This window comes from Syngnathus scovelli, chromosome 9 (assembly GCF_024217435.2).
Source record: "Syngnathus scovelli strain Florida chromosome 9, RoL_Ssco_1.2, whole genome shotgun sequence".
Classification (NCBI taxonomy): Eukaryota; Metazoa; Chordata; class Actinopteri; order Syngnathiformes; family Syngnathidae; genus Syngnathus; species Syngnathus scovelli.
The window spans coordinates 16,545,439-16,565,397 of record NC_090855.1 but is presented as its reverse complement, the minus strand read 5'-3'; the positions used below and the strand labels follow the sequence as shown (position 1 = coordinate 16,565,397).

Genomic DNA, 19,959 nt, shown 5'->3' with positions numbered 1-19,959 from the left:
GAGTACGTACACGCACTTGTGAGTGTGCACCGAGCTTTTTGACACGGCTTCCGGGAGTAAATGCGTGCGCGGGCGGTTCTCTATCTACTGGGGAAACGCAGTCATTGCAGGCAAAATAATTGTTTTAAAAAAAGTTTAATAATAGAATTTATTCAGGTTTGGGGGGCCGGATTAAACGGCCCCGTGAGCCGGATGTGGCCCGCGGGCCGCACGTTGCCCCGAGCTAGAATCATCCCATCCATCCATCCATTTTCTGAACCGCTTAGTCCCCACGGGGGTCGCGGGCGTGCTGGAGCCTATCCCAGCCGTCATCGGGCAGTAGGCGGGGGACACCCTGAACCGGTTGCCAGCCAATCGCAGGGCACACAGAGACAAACAACCATTCGCACTCGCACTCACACCTAGGGACAATTTGGAGTGATCAATCGGCCTACCAAGCATGTTTTTGGGATGTGGGAGGAAACCGGAGTGCCCGGAGAAAACCCACGCGGGCTCGGGGAGAACATGCAAACTCCGCACAGGGAGGGCCGGAGGTGGAATCGAACCCACACCCTCCTAACTGTGAGGCGGACGTGCTACCCAGTGCGCCACCGAGCCGCCAGCTAGAATCATATAACAACAAAATTAAATTCGTTGACGTGATCTGGTGTATCCTTCGTGTGCAACATCACAAAAAGGCGCGCGATAGTTAGTTTAATTCAGCTTTAAACTCCGTTTTGAATAACTAGAAACACGTCGAGTCATTACTAAAGACCCGATCGACAACGGCAGTGGAAGAAGCATTTGTTTCAGGAGGATACGTGGATTAATTTCCCCAACGGCACTTATGCTCTTTGCTGATTGGTTCATTCGAACTGTCTGTCTGCTGAGGTTTGCCCCACCTCAACACAACTACCCAGTCCCCACTGTTGGAACTAAGGGCGCGTCCATCGAGTGTTGCTCCATGCGGGATGTTGAGAGGTGGTACGTGTCTGAGAGAAAATAAAGTACGTCATCACAAACGCCACGCACGGAGTCGAGTGTGTCTTATTATAGTCACACCTGGTTTGCTAGGCTCGGATTGTGACTTTGCTGCAGTGCTTCGGCGAGCCGCCAGGAGGCGGCGTGCTAATGTCTGATTGGCTGAAGGATCCAAACAGCACAAAGTAGAAAGAATGGGAAGATGGCGGCTGGCGCGTAATGACTCGGGCAACTACGAAAGGCTTCATTTTTCAGCCGACTGACGACTCACAGCCGAAGTAAGACTTTGGATGGAAAGGAGAAAGCTTTGTGCAAAAGATTTGACTTTAGTGCATTACGACGACTGCTGAGTGGAACTTCACTCAACGCTTGAGTGGAGCTTTAAGCAAGGTTTGTTGTCGTGTCTGCTTGGAGAACTTGCTTCGTTTGTTTCACACTGTGGCCAGTAAGACGGACAACAACTACGACAAAATATGTCCGCTCTCCGATTGTGCTTGACGGCGCGCTTTTTATATCGCTGACAACATCACGGTCACCATCCTATCGACGTTCTACAGTGCACGACTGAAAGGAGAACCGACTTCATCACTAGTCTACAATGACATTACGTCCAAGTTGGATATGAGATAGAGTAAAAGTAAACCCACAATCGAATTTTTGATGGCTGAACAAAGTATGGCTTGGTGGTGATTTAAACGCAACATTCTCATAGTCATTCATCGTCGTCCCAATTAAAACAAACACAAACCTCTACATACAAATTTAATTCGTTTCGGTTTCACCAGCAATCTCCTTGTCCTTTATCCATATAAGCAAAAGGCGTACATCTCTTCCAGGGTAGGGCTCTGACATTTAGAGATGATTCGGATCCCCTTGAATCGCTTGGCTGCTTTGAGGGCTCCCTTCTGCTTAATGATTGTTGACACCTTTTTACGGTGATATTGTTTTGCAAGATCACTCACACGCACCCCGCGCTCATGTTTTCCTATGATGTCTTGTTTTAATTGTAAGGAAATCATCAACTTCTTTTTTCACCACGACTACCATTTGCGTTGGGACGCTAACTGATGTCACCTCGTCGTGCCGCTGTCTAGCGGGCTAAACATGATGACGTCGTATGTTGGGAATTACTTTGGATATTGTGTGAAATATTTGATCTAATTTCACATGGTATGATGATTTTTTTTGTGTTTTATATTGATATTGAGTCAAATATTTTATCTAATTTCACATCACATGTTGAAAAACTTATGTTTAAGCAATCGTATGTACAGTTAAGGACAAAATTATTAGCCCCCCTTTGAAAATGTCATTATTTTTTTTAATATTTCCTGACTGCTACTTACTAGAGCAGTGAAATTTTAGCACAGCATTTATGAGCATATCAGATTTATTAGGAAACCTTCATTACACGTAATTTTGCTCAGAAGCAGAACATTACATACAAAACCAAAAAATACCATGGTCAAAATTATTAGCCCTTTGGGAGTAATGGTTGATCTGTTGAGTTATATTCCAAAACACTGGTCTAACAAGTTGTTAAAACTTTGCCAAGCTCTCAATGATTGACCTGAAATCAAATCTAGAGGTTGCTTTCAATATTACGCTTGGCTGAAGTTTACCTGTGGTTCACATTAGTCTGCAATCATGGTGAAAGGAAAAGAAATTAGTCTTGACTTAAAAAAAGAATTGTTGATCCTCACAAGGAAGGAGAAGGTTATACAAGTATATCAAAGTAATTCAAAGTCTCAAGAACTGCAGTCAAAAGCATTATAAAGAAGTTCAAGGAAATTCACACAGTACAGAACAACAAAGGCAGAGGCAGGAAGCGAATGATTTCAAAATCTTTGGAAAGAAAGGTAGTCAGAGATGTATCGAAAGATCTACGAACAACTGCCAAGACACTAGTTAATGACTTGGGGAAGTCTGGAATAGATGTCTCAAGGAAGACAGTCACAAGAGCCCTGCACAGAAATGGTCTGCGAGGGTGCAGACCAAGAAGAACGCCACTCCTTCAAAAGAGACACCTTTAAGCAAGATTGCAGTATGCTCGGGACAACATGGAGAAAGGCGATCAATATTGGAAGCGTGTTCTGTGGTCAGATGAGACTAAACTGGAGCTGTTTGGTCACCGAGATGTAGCCTTTGTTTGGAGGAAGAAGGGAGAAGCATACAACCCTAAGAAGACTGTCCCGACTGTGAAACACGGAGGTGGGAGCATTATGCTTTGGGGGTGCTTCCGTGCAGCTGGCACTTGGAATCTTGTCAGGATAGAAGGAATCATGAGGAAAGAAGATTATGAGAAGATTTTGAGGGAAAACCTTAAACAGTCTGCTTGGAAGTTAGGTTTTGGTCATCGTTTTGTGTTTCAGCATGACAATGACCCGAAACATACATCGATAATGGTTAAGGAATACCTTCAGAAGAGCTAAGTCAATGTTCTGAAGTGGCCTGCCCAGATTTAAACCCCATCGAAAACTTATGGAAACAACTGAAGACCAGAGTTCACGCCAGACGACCATCAAACCTAGAGGAACTTGAGAGAGTTGCCAAGGAAGAATGGGCTGCAATTCCTCAGGAGACCTGTCTTAAGCTTGTTGAGAACTATACAAAACGACTGCAAGCTGTTGTCGAGCAAAAAGGATACACAATTGACCATTGATGCTAGGGGGGCTAATAATTTTGACCATGGTATTTTTTGGTTTTGTATGTAATGTTCTGCTTCTGAGCAAAATTATGTGTAATGAAGGTTTCCTAATAAATCTGATATGCTCATAAATGCTGTGCTGAAATTTTCAAAGGGGGGCTAATAATTTTGTCCTTAACTGTAGAGGTTTGACTCTGTCATTAATTGGCTGGTTAATTGATGTATTTTAATCAATATAAAATAGTGATTCAATTTAAAAATCATAAGTGTTGCTGATTTGACCAAACATTTGGTCTAATATATTCTACTGAACATGAATGATTTTATTTTAACTTTTTCTTTTCTGCCTCTCATCTATGGTTGATTTGACCTGTTATTTATTTTTGCAGTCCTACTTTTGGATGATATATGGTGCACTCTTGAACCTTTTTATTTTGTGCCATCTTCAGGAGGGAAATACTTTTTGAAGGCACTGTAGTTCATAACCGGCTGCCAAAGGTCGCTACCGTGGCATCTTACATGAACACATTAGTTGTGGTTTTCTTGCATTGCCACGGCGACCACCTCCCAAGCAAAAACAGTCACGCTTTTGCTGTTGTCGTTGCTCAAATGGCTCGTAGGCGGGATGTCGGGGTGTGGTCGTGGCCGGCGCGGTGCAGAGGGCACAAGTGTCACCAGAGGCGAACCGCTCCTGCCGTCTGTCCAGCAGCCCAGTCCTCTGTTTCCCGTAAGTGACCGACATCGGAATCAGCCCGGCTTGACCTGTCACCTTTGACCTTTTTCCTGTGCGGCGCAGGCGATGGAGCTCAAGCCCCTCCCCCTGACGTGTGGCGAAGAGGCAGAGTACCTGTTGGCCCTCAAGCAGGAGCTCAGAGGCGCCATGGGCGCACGACCAGGTTTCATCCAGCCGCACGCGGGTCACAGGTCACACGCAGGTCAGAGACCTTGGCTGCTGCTGCACATATCTAGATCCATTGTTTGATTTTGATCTGATATTCAGATGTGGAAAGATATTCAGACAAATACCACAACTCCAGCGAGCAAATGGACGCGCTGACCAACTGGATCACAGGTACATTTACGGACTTGCCATACCTTTGTTTTCCCATCCATCCATCCATCCATCCATCCATCCATCCATCCATCCATCCATCCATCCATCCATCCATCCATCCATCCATCCATCCATCCATCCATCTTCTTCTGCTTATCCGGGGTCGGGTCTCATCCCGCGTTCCCAGGCCAGCTTAGAGACAGTCTCTCAGTGTGTCTGGGCTCGTCCACGGGGTCTCCTGCCGGTGGGACATGCCCAGAACACCTCTCCAGGGAGGCGTCCAGGAGGCATCTTGATGAGATGCCCGAGCCACCTCATCTAGTTCCTCTCAACGTGGAGGAACAGCGACTCTAAGTTTCTCCCGGATGACCGAGCTTCTCACCCTATCTCTAAGGGAGAGCCCGGACACCCTGCGGAGGAAGGTCATTTCGGCCGCTTGTATACGGGATCTCATTCTTTCGGTTATGACCCATAGCTCGTGACCATAGCTGAGGGTAGGAGCATAGATCAACCGGTAAACTGCCTTTTGGTTCAGCTCTCTTTTCACCACGACAGACCGGTACAGATCTCACGCTCCATCCTGCCCTCACTCGTGAACAAGACCCCAAGATACTTGAACTCCTCCACTTGGGGCAGGATCTCATCCCCGATCTGGAGAGAACATGACCCCCTTTTCCGACCGGTTCACACTCGGCTGCGAACTGCTCTAGCGAGAGCTGGAGATCATGGTTTGAAGAAGCCACCAGCACCACAACGTCTGCAAAAAGCAGAGACGCAATGCTGAGGTCCCCAAACCGGACACCCTCAACGCCTCGGCTGCGCCTAGAAATTCTGTCCATAAAAGTTATGAACAGAATCGGTGAGAAAGAGCAGCCTTGGCGGAGTTCAACCCACACTGGGAACGACTCCGACTTACTGCTGGAAATGCGGACCAAACTCTGGCATCGATGATACAGGGACCGAACCGCCCTTATCAGTTGGTTCAGCACCCCGTACTCCCAAAGCACCCTCCATAGAACTTCCCTAGGGACACGGTCGAACGCCTTCTACATTTCCACAAAACACGTGGGCTGGTTGAGCCGAGGGTATAGAGCTGATCCACTGTTCCACGGCCAGGACAAAAGCCACACTGCTCCTCCTGAATCCGAGGTTCGACCTCCCGACGGACCATCCTCTCCAGCACCCCTGAATAGACCTTACTAGGGAGGCTGAGGAGTGTATTCATCTGTAGTTGGAAGACACCCTCCGGTCCCCCTTCTTAAAGAGGGGAACCACCACCCCAGTCTGCCAATCCAGAGGCACTGACCCCGATGTCCACGCAATGTTGTAGAGGCGTGTCAGCCAGGACAGCCCCACAACATCCAGAGCCTTTAAAAACCCTGGTCGGCTGCCTCAACAATGGAGGCATTCGGACTCAATGTCCCCCGCCTCCTCCAGGACGTGGGAAAAGCTCTGCTGGAGGCTGGAGTTGAAGCTCTTCTTGATGCCAAGTGCACACATGGACACCCTTATGTTTGAACATGGTGTTCATGATTGACAATCCGTGTCGAGCACAGAAGTCCAATAATAGAACACCACTCGGGTTCAGATCGGGGAGGGGGCATTCCTCCCAATCACATCCTTCCAGGTCTCACTGTCATTGCCCACGTGAGCATTGAAGTCACCCAGTAGAACGATGGAGTCCCCAGAAGGAGCGCTCTCCAGCACTTCCTCCAAGGACCCCAAAAAGGGTGAGTACACTGAGCTGCCGTTTGGTGCATAGACACAAACAACAGTCAGGACCCGTCCCCCCACCCGAAGGCAGAGGGAGGCTACCCTCTCGTTCACCGGGGTGAACCCCAATGTGCAGGCGCCCAGCTGGGGGGCAATAGGTATACCCACACCTGCTCGACGCCTCTCACCGTGGGCAACTCCAGAGTGGAAGAGAGTCCAGCCCCTCTCGAGAGGGCTAGTACCGGAACCCAAACTGTGTGTGGAGGCAAGTCCGACTATATCTACTTGGAACTTTTCTGCCTCGCACAACAGCGAGAGGTGACATTCCATGTCCCAAAAGCCAGCTTCTGCAGCCAGGGATCGGGTCACCTCCCAGCTCACTTAGCACCTGACCCCTTTGGCCCCTCCCACAGGTGATGAGCCCATGGGAAGGGGGACCCACGTCTCATTTTCGGGCTGTGCCCGGCCAGGCCCCATGGGCGAAGGCCCGGCCACCAGATGCTTGCCTTCGAGCCCCACCTCCAGGCCTGGCTCCAGAGGAGGGCCCCAGTGACTTGCGTCCGGGCGATGGAAAACGAAGTCCATTTATGTTTTTCTTCATAAGGGGCTTCTGTGAGCCATGCTTTGCCGTGCCGTGCCCCTCACCTAGGACCCTTTTGCCATGGGTGACCCTACCAGGGGCATGAATCCCCAGACAACATGGCTCCTAGGATCATTGAGACACGCAAACCCCTCCACCACGATAAGGTGGCTTTGTTTTCCCAGGAAAGTAAAAATGGGGGAGACCACTTCCTGCTCGCGCACAAGTGCAGGAGACAAATTATGTGTGAGGCGAAGCCTCACGACCATCGAGTACTCCAGTCGCGATTATTATGCATTGGCTTTAGACAGTCGCCACGGCTGCCCTATGCAGGCAGGCCGACAGACGGAGGCGTGGCTGCCGATGCGCACCAAGGACCCTCCGACCGCCACCAAACGACCGGCAAGATCACCGGGATTCGAATGGCCGACCCTCCGTTTATTGCTGCCGCCTGAGTCCCAAATGGCGAGACGTAGGCTTAAACTAGTGGGGTCCATCTCGAGGCTCGCAAACCAACACGGTTCGCTCTCAAAGCAGTCAGAAGCGGGGGGTTGAGGGTCAACGACATTTGCCACGATGTGTGGGGACGATTTTACTCAGCATCCCGCCACTAGGGATGCTATCGGTCTCCACATCAGGGAGATCTGCTCAACAACTAGGTGTACAATTGCTGCCAAGAGATGATGGTTCTTGAATCTACTTTTCAGAATTTAGGAGCCCTACTTTCAATACATTTTGGAGCCATTCAATTGCGACCGGCTTTTTTTGCGTCTCTACTGGGCCATTGTCTTTTGGTTTACCAACGACTACATTTGATATGCTCGATTGGCATTTTTGTATGTACTCAAGAGTTGTCAAACGATACGCCATGTTCCAAAGTCACCGGCTATAAAGCAAAGCAAATTTAAGCTTCAATGTCATCGACCGCAGACAACGGAACTTCTTGTTGTTTCTTTGTTTCTCATAAGGTTTTGTCTTCAAAACAAGTTGAACACACCGAAGAGCCATGGAAAAAAAATACAAGAGCCCAGTCGGCGTGTGTCCTCTAAGGAGGTACAACATGCTTGAAGTTAGATTTGAATTTCAGTCATGAAAAAAAACTGTTGCCTCTTGCCATGAAATGAAATAAATCCAAGACTCAACCAAGCAGGGCAACACAGCAGCAGTGTTTGCGTCCCAAGTGCAAATATTACAAGCCTGAGCAACATTGGCACACAAACCAAGAGCATCTGCAAGCTGTTTTACCTCCACCATTCCTTTTCCATTTGAGCTGGTCGCCCCGTTTCCCAGCTTCCTTTTGAGTCTTGAGAACTCAGGTGTGCGCTGTTAGAGATTCGCTCACTCCAACTTATTTTGCAAGAACCACACGGGAGACAAGTAAGTCCTTTTAGACACCTGCAGGTGGAGAGTCCATTCGTCGCTGTGCGTACAGTGATGTTCGAATGGAGGTCTGACTCAGCTCCTGCAAGAGCATTTTTATTCAGAGAAACAGGGTGGGGGTAAGAGTGGACTGAATAGAGAAAGCCCTTGTCCTCTAGTCAAAACATATCGGGATGTTTTACGACCTTGTGTAGGATGGGACAAGCTAGGTTATTTATTACCGGTTGCATTCCAACATAATCATACGATAAGGATAATCTGAAAAACCCTGACATCTCCCTCCTGTTTTATCATATGATTATGCCACCCCAAACAACAAAGGCAAGCAATAAAATATAACGAAGAAAGAAGAATAGTAAAATTAAAAAACAACAAACAATGATAGCAACAATTTCCAGTGAAGATGAGGTTTACCCTCAATACCCCAGATCAAACTTATTGTGCAAGCGAAAAACCTGCTGGCCAGACGTTATTAGCAGGAAAAGTCTCACACGGTCCCTCTGCCTTAGGCGACCAGAATGCTATCAATAAAAAAAGAAAAAGAAAAACACAGAAACAGTACATCATTGTATCCATTACTTGCAAAGCATTTTTGATGGTCAAATCAACAAGTTTCTGTAAAACATGCTCAACAGAACAGCATCTACGCAATCCACGTTTCATTATCATTATCACATCTGTCACGTCTAAGAAGTTGTATATGTGCTCGTGTTTTCGTCAGCTGATGATGTTCTAGTCTGTAGGTGTGGTCTGTCACACACACTGGCGCACACACTCGTGTCCAGTTGGCAGGCAGCATCGGACAACTCTTGTGACCACAAAACCACGATCCGTTCTGAACAGGCACGTGCACTCATAGGATGCAGGTGAGGCAGTGCTTCTGAACTTCTGGATGAAGTAGGTCCCGTCCGATGGTGCAGCCATGTTGGTAGTAGAGCCCTTACACCTTGAAAACGGCTCTCTCATCCTGGCACACAGCGGTGATGTTCAAAGCTCCCATCCAGTTTCCTCTGTCTGCAAGTCCAGAGCGGGATGGGTCGGCAACACTGATTGTGACAGCTCGGTGTTGATATCCAACTCCTGGATGCCGTGTCCCTGTAAAACAATGCTCTAGACTTTCTTGCTACGTTTCACACCATAATAATGATGAGTAAATCATCAGATACCTCTCGTGCATACACTCCAACAAACGTTAAGTAGATGTGAAATAACTTGCATGAAGTCTACTTAACCAAACATTGAGTAAATATGGGATAACTTAAAAACTGTCCCGGTCAACAACAATTCATAAATAGAAACTACAAGGTATAATAGAGAAAGAACTTCTCTTTAGCTAGACAAAGAACAAAGGTGTTCTGTTTATAACTTGTGAGGGCCTCTCACAGTAAGACAAGGAAGGGAGTATAAGAACTCCCTAAAGCCTGGCAGATATGTTGGCCTTGAGCGAAGGTATGAGACCTCTGGTTCAGGTCTGCCAGCGCTTCTACAAAACTAATTATTCTAACATTTCCCACCTGTTTATCACATATTTGCTCAAATCCGCACATCACCGTAACCAACCCCTTTTCTCGACTCGCAGTCGTCGGATCACATTCATGAGGACAAATATGTTTACACCAAAGGATAAACGTTGCGATTTCATCATTCAGAATCCCACGGATCTGGGAAAAGTCTGGTAATACAGATGCAGGAATTTTGCCATCAACATCAATACGTTACCGCTCAGACATTAGGTATATCTGAGCAATCTCGTCCTCCATGGGCGATATTACTGTAGTGACGAGACGATTAAACAGAGCACGAAGACATGGTATGCATCATCCATACAAGGTGAGCATAGCAGCAAACACGGCAACTGATGGTAAAATTGAGGACACAAGGGCGTTATACTTCCCAAAAGCAGTCATCCACTTGTAGTGCTCTTTCATCCTCGTTTTGAGGGATCGCAGGCCTGCAATCGCCTCCGTCAGGCTCCCATCAGGGGCGGTGTCATTCTGGATGAAGGTGCAGCATTGTTTTCCGAACATTGCGCAGACCCCTCCTTTCTCAGACAACAACATATCATGAGCATTGTGGTTCTGGATCGACATTAGGGAAGGCGTGGCTAGCTGTTCATGCACTGCCTCGAGCCCCGCTTGTGTCCGTTTGCCCAATTTCTGCATGTTGTAATGGATGTAATTTATCCTGTCTACGTTCTTGTTCATCGTTCACCAGCAGCAAATGGAGGACTCCCATCCCGCTGCAATTTGGTCATTTAATTCTTATTAATCAGGAACTCCTCTAGGGACTCCAATTGCATCAATTTCGGTCAGATCATCGTCGCCTCTCAAATTTAAAGATATTTTGGTTTTTACCAGCTTTTTTCCCAGATCTTGGCGTGTTGATGTATATACAATTTCGCTTGACTACATTCTCTGAAAGCAATGGCTTCTTTTTTTTCTTTTTTCTCTCAATGGATATTATATAGAATGCTCTGTCACACATTTCACAATCCAGTAGACGTGACAGATTTCACACAATCTTCGGTCAATGGCAACGGTACAACATAAATAATTGGTCGCAAATCCATACATATGACATGTTCAATTTTTTCTGTCTTTGCAGCTTGTTTTTGCCATAAGCAATCAATTGTTTCCTTTTTCAGTTACTCTTATAGTTACCTGAAATAAATTATCCACATTCATTCTAGATATTCATCCCATTCTTTAACATCTACAGCAGTTGTTGACAAAGTACACATATAAACATCATACTTTCATGGCAGTCCAGATCCGACACAGCAGATCATCCTGCAAAGGTCAAATTGATCTTTTAAATTGATACAATGCAGTATAATTTTTGGGGTGACCTATATAAGTTGCCCACTCATCTCTCCCCTATTCATTATGACTCTTAGTACCCACAAATACCATATTGTTGAAGGTAACAAAATGACAACAAAGATAGCCACCCAACATGCAATAACGTCATTGTTCCATTTTCTTGTTCCCGTCATTTCTCTAAGAGGTAAGGCTTCTTTTGGCTTACTTTCTGCGATTGAACGTTACCTCAAAAGAAATGACCCTTTTGTAATTTGCTAGGACCACCTCAGCTGACCTTTCTGCTATTTTAATGGCAGTTGGTGTAGTTATCAAGATTCAACATAGCCCTTCCCCCTTGGAAGAACACCAGTGTTTCGTTTGAGAATATGGTTTGTTCTTTTTGCCTTTTAAATATTTTTCTCATGTAATCTGCCAAATTTTAATCATCCTTAGTTTCCCACTTGGATTCAAAACATGGTAATCTATATTGTCGCCCAAACAATTTTTTATACGGTGTTAAACCCACAGTACTTGTAATATTTATGTACAGTTTGACCAGGTCTAAACATTTTGTCCATGATCTTCCAGTTTTTTTTTTCCAAGCACAATTTCACACTTTATACCAGTCCTGTCATGAGAATTAATCTCTGAAATCCCATATCTCGGTATTATTTCTTTCCATGACGTTTTTGCCACTGTTAAGGCATTCAGTGTTTTTGTTTTTGTTGAAACAAGCTCTACCAAAAAAAAAAAAAATTTTGTTTTGAAAATGTTTTGAATATGAATCAAATCCGTATGTTGTATAAAGCTGACTGACCTGCCCCACTATCCCTCCTCTTGAGCCATGTGACACGCACCATGGCTCAATATTGCTGCCCATTTGCATAGGTTCTTTGGTAGGATAGGTCTGTCTTCTGGTCATTTATAGATGCCATTCTCTAATCTTGCCCCTCTTTTCGTCCATAATTGAATTTCACTCTATGGACTTTGTCGCTGCACATCTTTAAAGAGGTTTCAGTGATTTAATCTGCTTCTTGTGTGTATAAAATTTGAAGTGTCTTTTGCGCTGCAGCTTTGTGGTTCTGTCTGCAAGCTTGTTACCTCTTGACATCTTATCAGTCTCGTGTGTGTGTGTGTACTGCACACGTGCATATAGCTACTTTTCGTGGCAATTGGACTGTTTTCACAACTAGCTTAGCAAGTAAATGGATGGCCTCCCCAAATGGCGAGCGACTCAGCTAGCAAATGATTAGACATTTTCACTTTCTTGTAGTTTCTTTAGTTACTTTTCAATCGTTTTCTCATTGTTTATCACAAGAATCTTAGAAATTTGAATACAAATCAAAATGTATGTTTTATTTTACTCAATTGTATGATTTAAAGAATCCATATGTAGTAAAGTGTTGTATTACTACAGTGATTTCATCATCATTTAATTTGACTTTCTTTCCAAAACGCTTCTTAATTTCTCAGTTCACACATCTTCTACATGTGTTACTGGTTCTCCAGTTTTTTCTCTAGTTATCAATCCAAAAGCTACGTTTTCTTTTTAGCATTCAACCTGCTCAAAATCACTCTTTCATCAAAGTCGCTCTACTAATTTTCTATAGTAGTCACCAACGACTTCAACCATTCAACCTTTCATTCAGGCAGTCATTCATCAATGCTCATCATATGCATCTCACAGTCTCCAAAAAGGAGTCTTCCTATCACATTGGTCCCACTTCATCCAAGCTCACCACACAACATTCATATATCGTTTTCAACTCAGGTTTCCTGGTAAAACAATCCACCAATTCAAAAAAAACTTAACTAAAACAAACAACTGGCAAATTAAATTTTTTCTTTGTTTTTAAATTTGAAAAACTCAATCTCTCAGATTTAGCTTGCATTTATAATTTTGTATAATCTTATAACACAACCAATCAATTATTCCTATTAAATGTAGTATTGCAAAATCTTAAATTCACAATTTAGCTCCTTCCAATTCCTGAAAGCATGTTCTGTCTTTTTTTTTTCCTTCTTCGAATTTCTCATGTGGGCTCGACACTTAACATGCACTAGTATGGATTAGTTTCTGCTCGCAAACAGATTTCTCTCTTTTCCTCTCATTTTTATCTGTCAAAATTGTTTCTGTTCTGCGGTGTAAATTGAATAGACAACAGTCTAGCAAATTTCTTTATACTAAAAGTTTAGCCAATCTTCATCAATTTAACACATACGCACACACATGCACAGCTCTCGCGTGCGGAAGGTAGGTCCCAGCACCAATGATTCGTCACAGGCTGGGCATTTCCTGTGGTCGATCATGAGCTGGTCCCTCCCATGCACACGAGGACAGTACATTCTAATTTTTTTTTATTTATCTTCTAGAAGCAAGTTGTATTTCTTTATCACTTGATTTGCATATTTTAACTTTAGTGTACACACACAATTTGATCTCTAGTCATTTGTCATTGGGCATACAAACAGCATTGTCATACTTCTTGGATGGACAGGACTTCTAATAATGTGACCCTGACTTTTTTTTGCTGTTATATGGGGGAGGGTGTAGGTCTGTTAAGCTTGGATACAAGAGCGGAAGGCCCCTCTTGCTCCTCTCCTCTTCAGCTTCGGCTGGAGCCGTGGCCGCGACAGTGCGCCTGCGCACTGTGGCCTCATTGTCTTCTGGCCTGACAAACAGTCGCAGACTCATCACTTTTCATCTTTCTATCTTTTGTCTTTTGGATTTGTTCTCTTCTCTCTTGTGAAGCTTTCAACCACATTCTAGCACAATTCAATTCTCTCTCTTTTCTTTTCTTTTTCAGTCCCTTTGTTTTCCTATCCACACTCTCCTCCAAATCATCAACCACTATCTTCCACACTTCAACTTTCAACTTCCCTTCTACTCCATACTTTATCTTCCACTTCGGCATGTATTGCATACAATTAAGAAATCTACTTGCCGTGTACCTCTCATCTCAAAGAAGAGCAGAGCAAGAGATTTACCGTTCTTATTTCCCATCTTAATTATAGTAGATTAAGGTTTTACAATTTTTTTTTCAATTTTTTTTTTCTTTGAGGATCCTCAATGCAGGTTTAAATTGACCTTTCAACAGATTACTAGCCTGTATTATTGCCGTGGATCAATGCTCGAACTGCTTTTTAGTCAATTTATCCTACCAGTCACACACTCAATCACACAAACTCAAGCGCTTTTTTAGGCCTATCATAGCTCGGACAAACCGAAACCGTATCTCATAGCTCGGACAAACCAAAGCCGTATCTCATAGCTCGGACAAACCAAAGCCGTATCTCATAGCTCGGACAAACCAAACTCATAGCTTCAGGCCTTTAACTTACTTGTCCCCTGGTTCGTTGCACTGCCGGGTCCCGTCAATCCACCTCTGTCAGACGAAGGCAGACCTAAGATGCTGGCCCGGCGAAGAATTCTATTCCCAGGACTTTCTTTTCCAGGTCCTCCTAATGGACGCTGGCTTGTCGACAATGCAGCACGTCCTCCTTCGTCAGCCAGATAGCGGGTATGAGGGATCCCGGGTTTCGGCACCAAAATGTTAGAGATTCGCTCACTCCAACTTATTTTGCAAGAACCACACGGGAGACAAGTAAGTCCTTTTAGACACCTGCAGGTGGAGAGTCCATTCGTCGCTGTGCGTACAGCGATGTTCGAATGGAGGTCCGACTCTCAGCTCCTGCAAGAGCGTTTTTATTAAGAGAAACAGGGTGGGGGTAAGAGTGGACTGAATAGAGAAAGCCCTTGTCCTCTAGTCAAAACATATCAGGGGGGTGTTTTACGACGTTGTGTAGGATGGGACAAGCTAGGTTATTTATTACGGGTTGCATTCCAACATAATCATACGATGAGGATAATCTGAAAAACCCTGACATGCGCTTGCATTGGCCAGCTCGCTGCTGCCGTCTTCAGGCACATGGGTGTCTTTTGCAGATTTGCCTCAACAGGTTCACTTTTATTTTTTGTTTTTTCTTGTTGTCCAGACTGGAAGAGGTTCCCAAAAGAAATACAACTTTGTGTTAGAAGATCACTAAAAACAGGTGAGTGCATAGAAACACGCGCACGCACAGCGGCGAGTAGAAGCGAGCTAATCATTGTTGACTGCCGAGATTGGGGTGTCCAAACTGTTTTAAAAGGGGGCCAAATTTGGTGAGGTGAAAATGTGTGAGGGCTGACCATTCAGCCTGACGTTCTTGACATAGAACACAAATCTAAACAAACTTGACTAAGTCACTCATTTTATATGAGCCTTTCTTATTTATATTTCTAAAAGCTTAAACATGTCCGTTTTTTTTGAAAAATGACATTATTGGCAAGTAAATGCTCACTGTAAACACGACAAGATATTGGAACTTTTAAATTCAAAACTGAGAAATAGCTAATCTTATTCAGGAGTACAAACATAAATGTGGATTTGATAGTCACAAAACAAAATTGTCTGAACTGCAGTACACGGTCTGGCTCAAAGGCGGTGGTTTTGATGTGCAAGATGTCACGCAAAGGAGGATTAGTTAGTAGTGTTCTCATGCAGCTCTTGTTTATAACCAAAAAAGTCTTCTCACACAAATACGTCGAGCCAAACAAGCTCAGCATTTTCTTAGCAAATGTTTGAATCTCATGGAACCTGATGGCTGTAAAAGTCTGCAAGAGAGAGCTGTAGTTGTCGACTGCAGCTTAATGTTTCAGTTTGTTGCAATTTCAGGTGGTATAGAGCAACATCAGGGTCCAGGGAGAAAGGAGAGGAAAAAATCGTGATCTCTTTGTCAATTGCTGAAAAATCCCGAAAGCGTTGGAACTCCTCAGCCAGAGATTAGATGTCTGCCGCATACCTCTTCGTTTGAGCGTTGATATTGCTCTGTGGAAAGCTGGTCATGATTTCCTGCATTGTTGGATAGTGTGTGATATTAAGCTGCGTTTGTGACAGGTGCCTTTGGAAAAGTTGCATCTTGGTTCCAAAGGCTTTGATGTGTGAATACAGTTGGCTTACCACTGCATTGGGCCCATGAAGGCTAGTGTTCAGCATGTTCAGGTGCATTTTTGTGTCAACTAAAAAACCCAAATCAGCCAGCCAAACTGGATCACATAGTTCTGGGATCTATTGTTCCTGTTTTGCCATGAACTCTCTGACTTCCCACCTAAGAGAGTAGAAGCGCTGCAGTGCAAACCCCCAACGTCGTTGTGATAGACGTCTCTGTATTCACTCTGGATGTTGATTAGAAACTGTTGAAACTGACAGTGGCACACGGCTTTAGAGCGGATATAATTAATAGCCTTTATCAACAGTTTCATAACATGATCATATTTTAGATGTTTGGCAAAGAGAACTTGCTGGTGATTAATACAATGGCGTTTTACAGATTTACCTCCTTCACAGCCTGTTACGGATTAGGGTTGATAATCCTCTCCAGTCGCCAGCCATAGCAGGTGCGCCATTCGTAAGAATCCCTTTATCCCACGGGAGTTTCATGTAATCTACAGCAGAGCAAACAAAAGTGAATAAATCCATTCCTTTTGTTTGGCTTGTAAAAGCTCTTGAGGTCAAGTAGCTCTTCAGTCACATTCATTTCACTGTCCACTCCTTTCAAAAAATAAGTAACTAAGTGGTTCCAATGCGTCCGTGCTTTTGTCGCAAGTTAAGGAATACAAGTCAAACTCCTCTCCTCTGGCCCCCAACTGTCTCTTAATATCTGATGAAAAATATGTGATGAAATATCACATCTTCAATTCTTCACACCAGGCAAACATTTCTTGCTTCTTCTCAGGGCAGATTTTCTGTACCATTGACATCACACAAGTCTTTGATAAATTCACCCTTGGTAAAAGGTTTGCAGTGCTTCGCAATCAGCCTTGCCACCTCGTAGCTCACCTTTGTGGCATTTTCATTTGACTCGGGCTCTTATGAAAAATCGCTGCTAAACCAGCTTCCAGCTGCTGCAGTTTTTCGCTGCGTTCCTTCCCCGTTACCTTGTTGTATATGTCACCATGTTTTGTCTGGTCGTGTCTATTGACATTGTATTGCTTTAAAACAGACAGTCTCTTGGCAAATTGCCCGCATACAGACAATTGGTAAAGGCATCCAGGCCGGTTCGGAGGCAGGTTCGAGTGTGGCCTGAGGGTGCCTCCGATGCACTTCGTGACTGCTTCGACACCACTGATTGGGACTTGTTTAAGCAGGCAGCCACCTACAACGATTGGACGGACATAGAGGAGTATACTGACTCTGTTACCTCTTGCTCGAAATCCGTCGTCACTCGCGCGAACTGGAAGCCGTGGCTGACGGGGGCTGTCCTCAGACTGTTGAGGGCCAGGGACAAGGCTTTCAGAGCGGGGGATGAGGCTGGCTTGAGGACAGCGAGGGCCGACCTGTCCCGAGGCATCAAAGAAGCGAAGAAGGCGTTCTCGTGCAAGGTCTCCACCCACTTCAAGGACAGTAAGGACGCACGTAGCCTTTGGCGGGGCATTCAGACCATCACGGACTACAAGCCCGCGCCGAGGAGCTGTGAGGGCGACGTCCGTCTGCTGAACGATCTGAACCGCTTCTTTGCTCGCTTCGACGCCCAGAACAGCACTTGCCCACTGAAGTCCACTCCCCCCCCACACGAGCAGCCCCTGCGCCTCTCTGCCGACGGTGTGAGGAGGGCGCTTGCCGCTATTGACACCCGTAAGGCGGCGGGCCCTGACAACATCCCGGGTCGAGCGCTGAAGGACTGTGCTGGGGAGCTGTCGGGTGTCTTCACGGACATCTTTAACGTTTCCCTGCAGCAGGCCATCGTCCCCTCGTGTTTCAAGGCTGCCACCATCGTTCCTGTGCCAAAGAAACCTGCACCGTCCTGCTTCAATGACTACCGCCCTGTGGCACTGACGCCCATCATCATGAAGTGCTTTGAGCGGCTGGTCATGGAGCACATCAAGTCCGTTCTCCCCCCCACCATTGACCCTTTCCAGTTTGCGTAACGTGCCAAGCGGTCCTCTGAGGATGCCATCTGCTCTGCCCTCCACTCGGCCCTCACCCACCTGGAGAGAAAGGACTCATATAGGAGGTTGCTGTTTGTGGACTTCAGCTCTGCCTTCAACACCATTGTGCCGCAGCGACTCATCTGCAAACTCGACGAGCTGGGCCTCAGTACCTCCCTCTGCAACTGGATACTGGACTTCCTCTGTCAGAGGCCTCAGGTGGTGCGTGTTGGCCAGCATTACGCTGAGCACGGGGGCCCCCCAGGGCTGCGTGCTCAGTCCATTGCTCTTCACCCTGCTGACGCATGACTGCACTGCGACCTACAGCGACAACCGCATAGTGAAGTTTGCTGACGACACGACTCTGGTGGGTCTCATCACGAAGGGCGACGAGACTCGGTACAGGTCGGAAGTTGACCTTCTGACCACGTGGTGCAGGGACAACAACCTCCTGCTGAACGTCAATAAGACCAAGGAAATGATTGTTGACTTCCGGAAGGGTCACACAACACACCTGCCGCTGATCATCGACGGTGCTGTGGTGGAGAGGGTGAGCTGCACCAAGTTCCTGGGGGTGCACATCAGTGAGGACCTCTCCTGGTCCGAAAACACCTCGTCACTGGCAAAGAAAGCTCAGGTAGGGATAGGGGGGAACGAAATTTCGGTTTCTTTGTGTGTCTTTGGCATGTGGAGAAATTGACAATAAAGCTGACTTTGACTTTGACTTTGACTTTGAAATTAGGCGGACACAGTTGTTTCGCATATCAATGAAAAAAATAGTCATATTTCCACTTGTTCTGGAAGCGCCGCGACTCTCCCTGTCAACTTTCCTATTTTTATTTGTGGTCGCCATTTCAGTAATTGGCCGTAAGGAGTCACAGGTTCATGCAGTCAGAGTGCGAGAGAGTGGTGCTACTATCTGCTGGGTAAATATAAAATAGCTTTTGTAGCCTGCGTGTGTGTTTTATACTTCAACAATGCTGGCGGGCCACATATTATAGATTTTATGACAGGCTGATGAGAATTTATGTCCAATGATTGATGTCCACAATACGGCCCGCGGACCGGACTTTGGACATCCCTGGCCAAGAATATTTTTCTTGGGCCACGTTGAAGCCAAGCGTTGCCCGCCAGGCGCCAGCCACTAATCAATCGGTCAGATTACGTCCACTGCAATGATTAACAGACACCAGGAGATGGTAGCATGCATCACTTTGGATTTGAATTAAGCGCAACATTTTGGTCAGTTAAACATTCAGCGGTGATTTTCAGCTTGTCACCTAAATTAATGAAGGGCGAGAGAAACCTCGACGTGTCGCATGTTTTGTCACTGACAATTCAACACAGGATGTGTGTGTCTAGCGTGGCAGTCAATGACTTGGCCAAATTTACAGTGATTGTCAGCTTGTCACCTAAATTAATAAAGAGGGAGAGAAATGCTCACCAGTTTTGGCAGTGACAATCCAACGCAGGATGTGTGTGTCTGGCGTGGCACTCAACTTGGCCAAATTTAGAAAATAAATCCAGAACGCAATGCAGTGTCCTTGCTCAAACCCAAACATTAGGTGTGTCTGGAGCGGCGCTGCGATCCAAGAGAGGTCGGGCTGATGAGCAGAAGGAACGTGTGAAAGAAAAACAAGTCCTCCTCAAACTGGAGGTGAGCCAACCACTAAATACGCCAACATCAAGTCCACCTCGCCGCCGTCAACACCCCTCATTCCGCCTTCAATACACGCTGCCACCCATGCTGCCTTCCACTCTCTTCACCACCTTCGGCACGTTTCGCTTGCTACCTTCGGTTGCGCTGTAGACACGTGGCTGCCGTCCGTCACTTCTCTTTTTACTAATCATCTGCCG

General features: G+C 45.8%; 1 protein-coding gene across 5 annotated transcripts in view; it reads left to right on the top strand.

The window, feature by feature from the left end:
- Window positions 1-964: 964 nt before the first annotated feature.
- LOC125975076 (DNA-directed RNA polymerase III subunit RPC7-like) overlaps window positions 965-19,959 on the top strand; it is a 23,086-nt gene continuing 4,091 nt past the window's right edge. Inside the window, exons 1-6 of one of the 5 annotated variants that reach the window (XM_049730204.2) lie at window positions 968-1,350; window positions 4,228-4,334; window positions 4,404-4,542; window positions 4,608-4,679; window positions 15,132-15,188; window positions 19,668-19,759. In XM_049730204.2, coding sequence (XP_049586161.1) covers window positions 4,233-4,334; window positions 4,404-4,542; window positions 4,608-4,679; window positions 15,132-15,188; window positions 19,668-19,759 — 462 coding nt within the window. In that variant the 5' untranslated portion in view covers window positions 968-1,350; window positions 4,228-4,232. Of the gene's footprint in view, window positions 1,351-4,227; window positions 4,335-4,403; window positions 4,543-4,607; window positions 4,680-15,131; window positions 15,189-19,667; window positions 19,760-19,959 lie in introns of all 5 variants that reach the window. The other 4 variants (XM_049730203.2, XM_049730207.2, XM_049730206.2 and 1 more) reach the window with 4 other exon arrangements.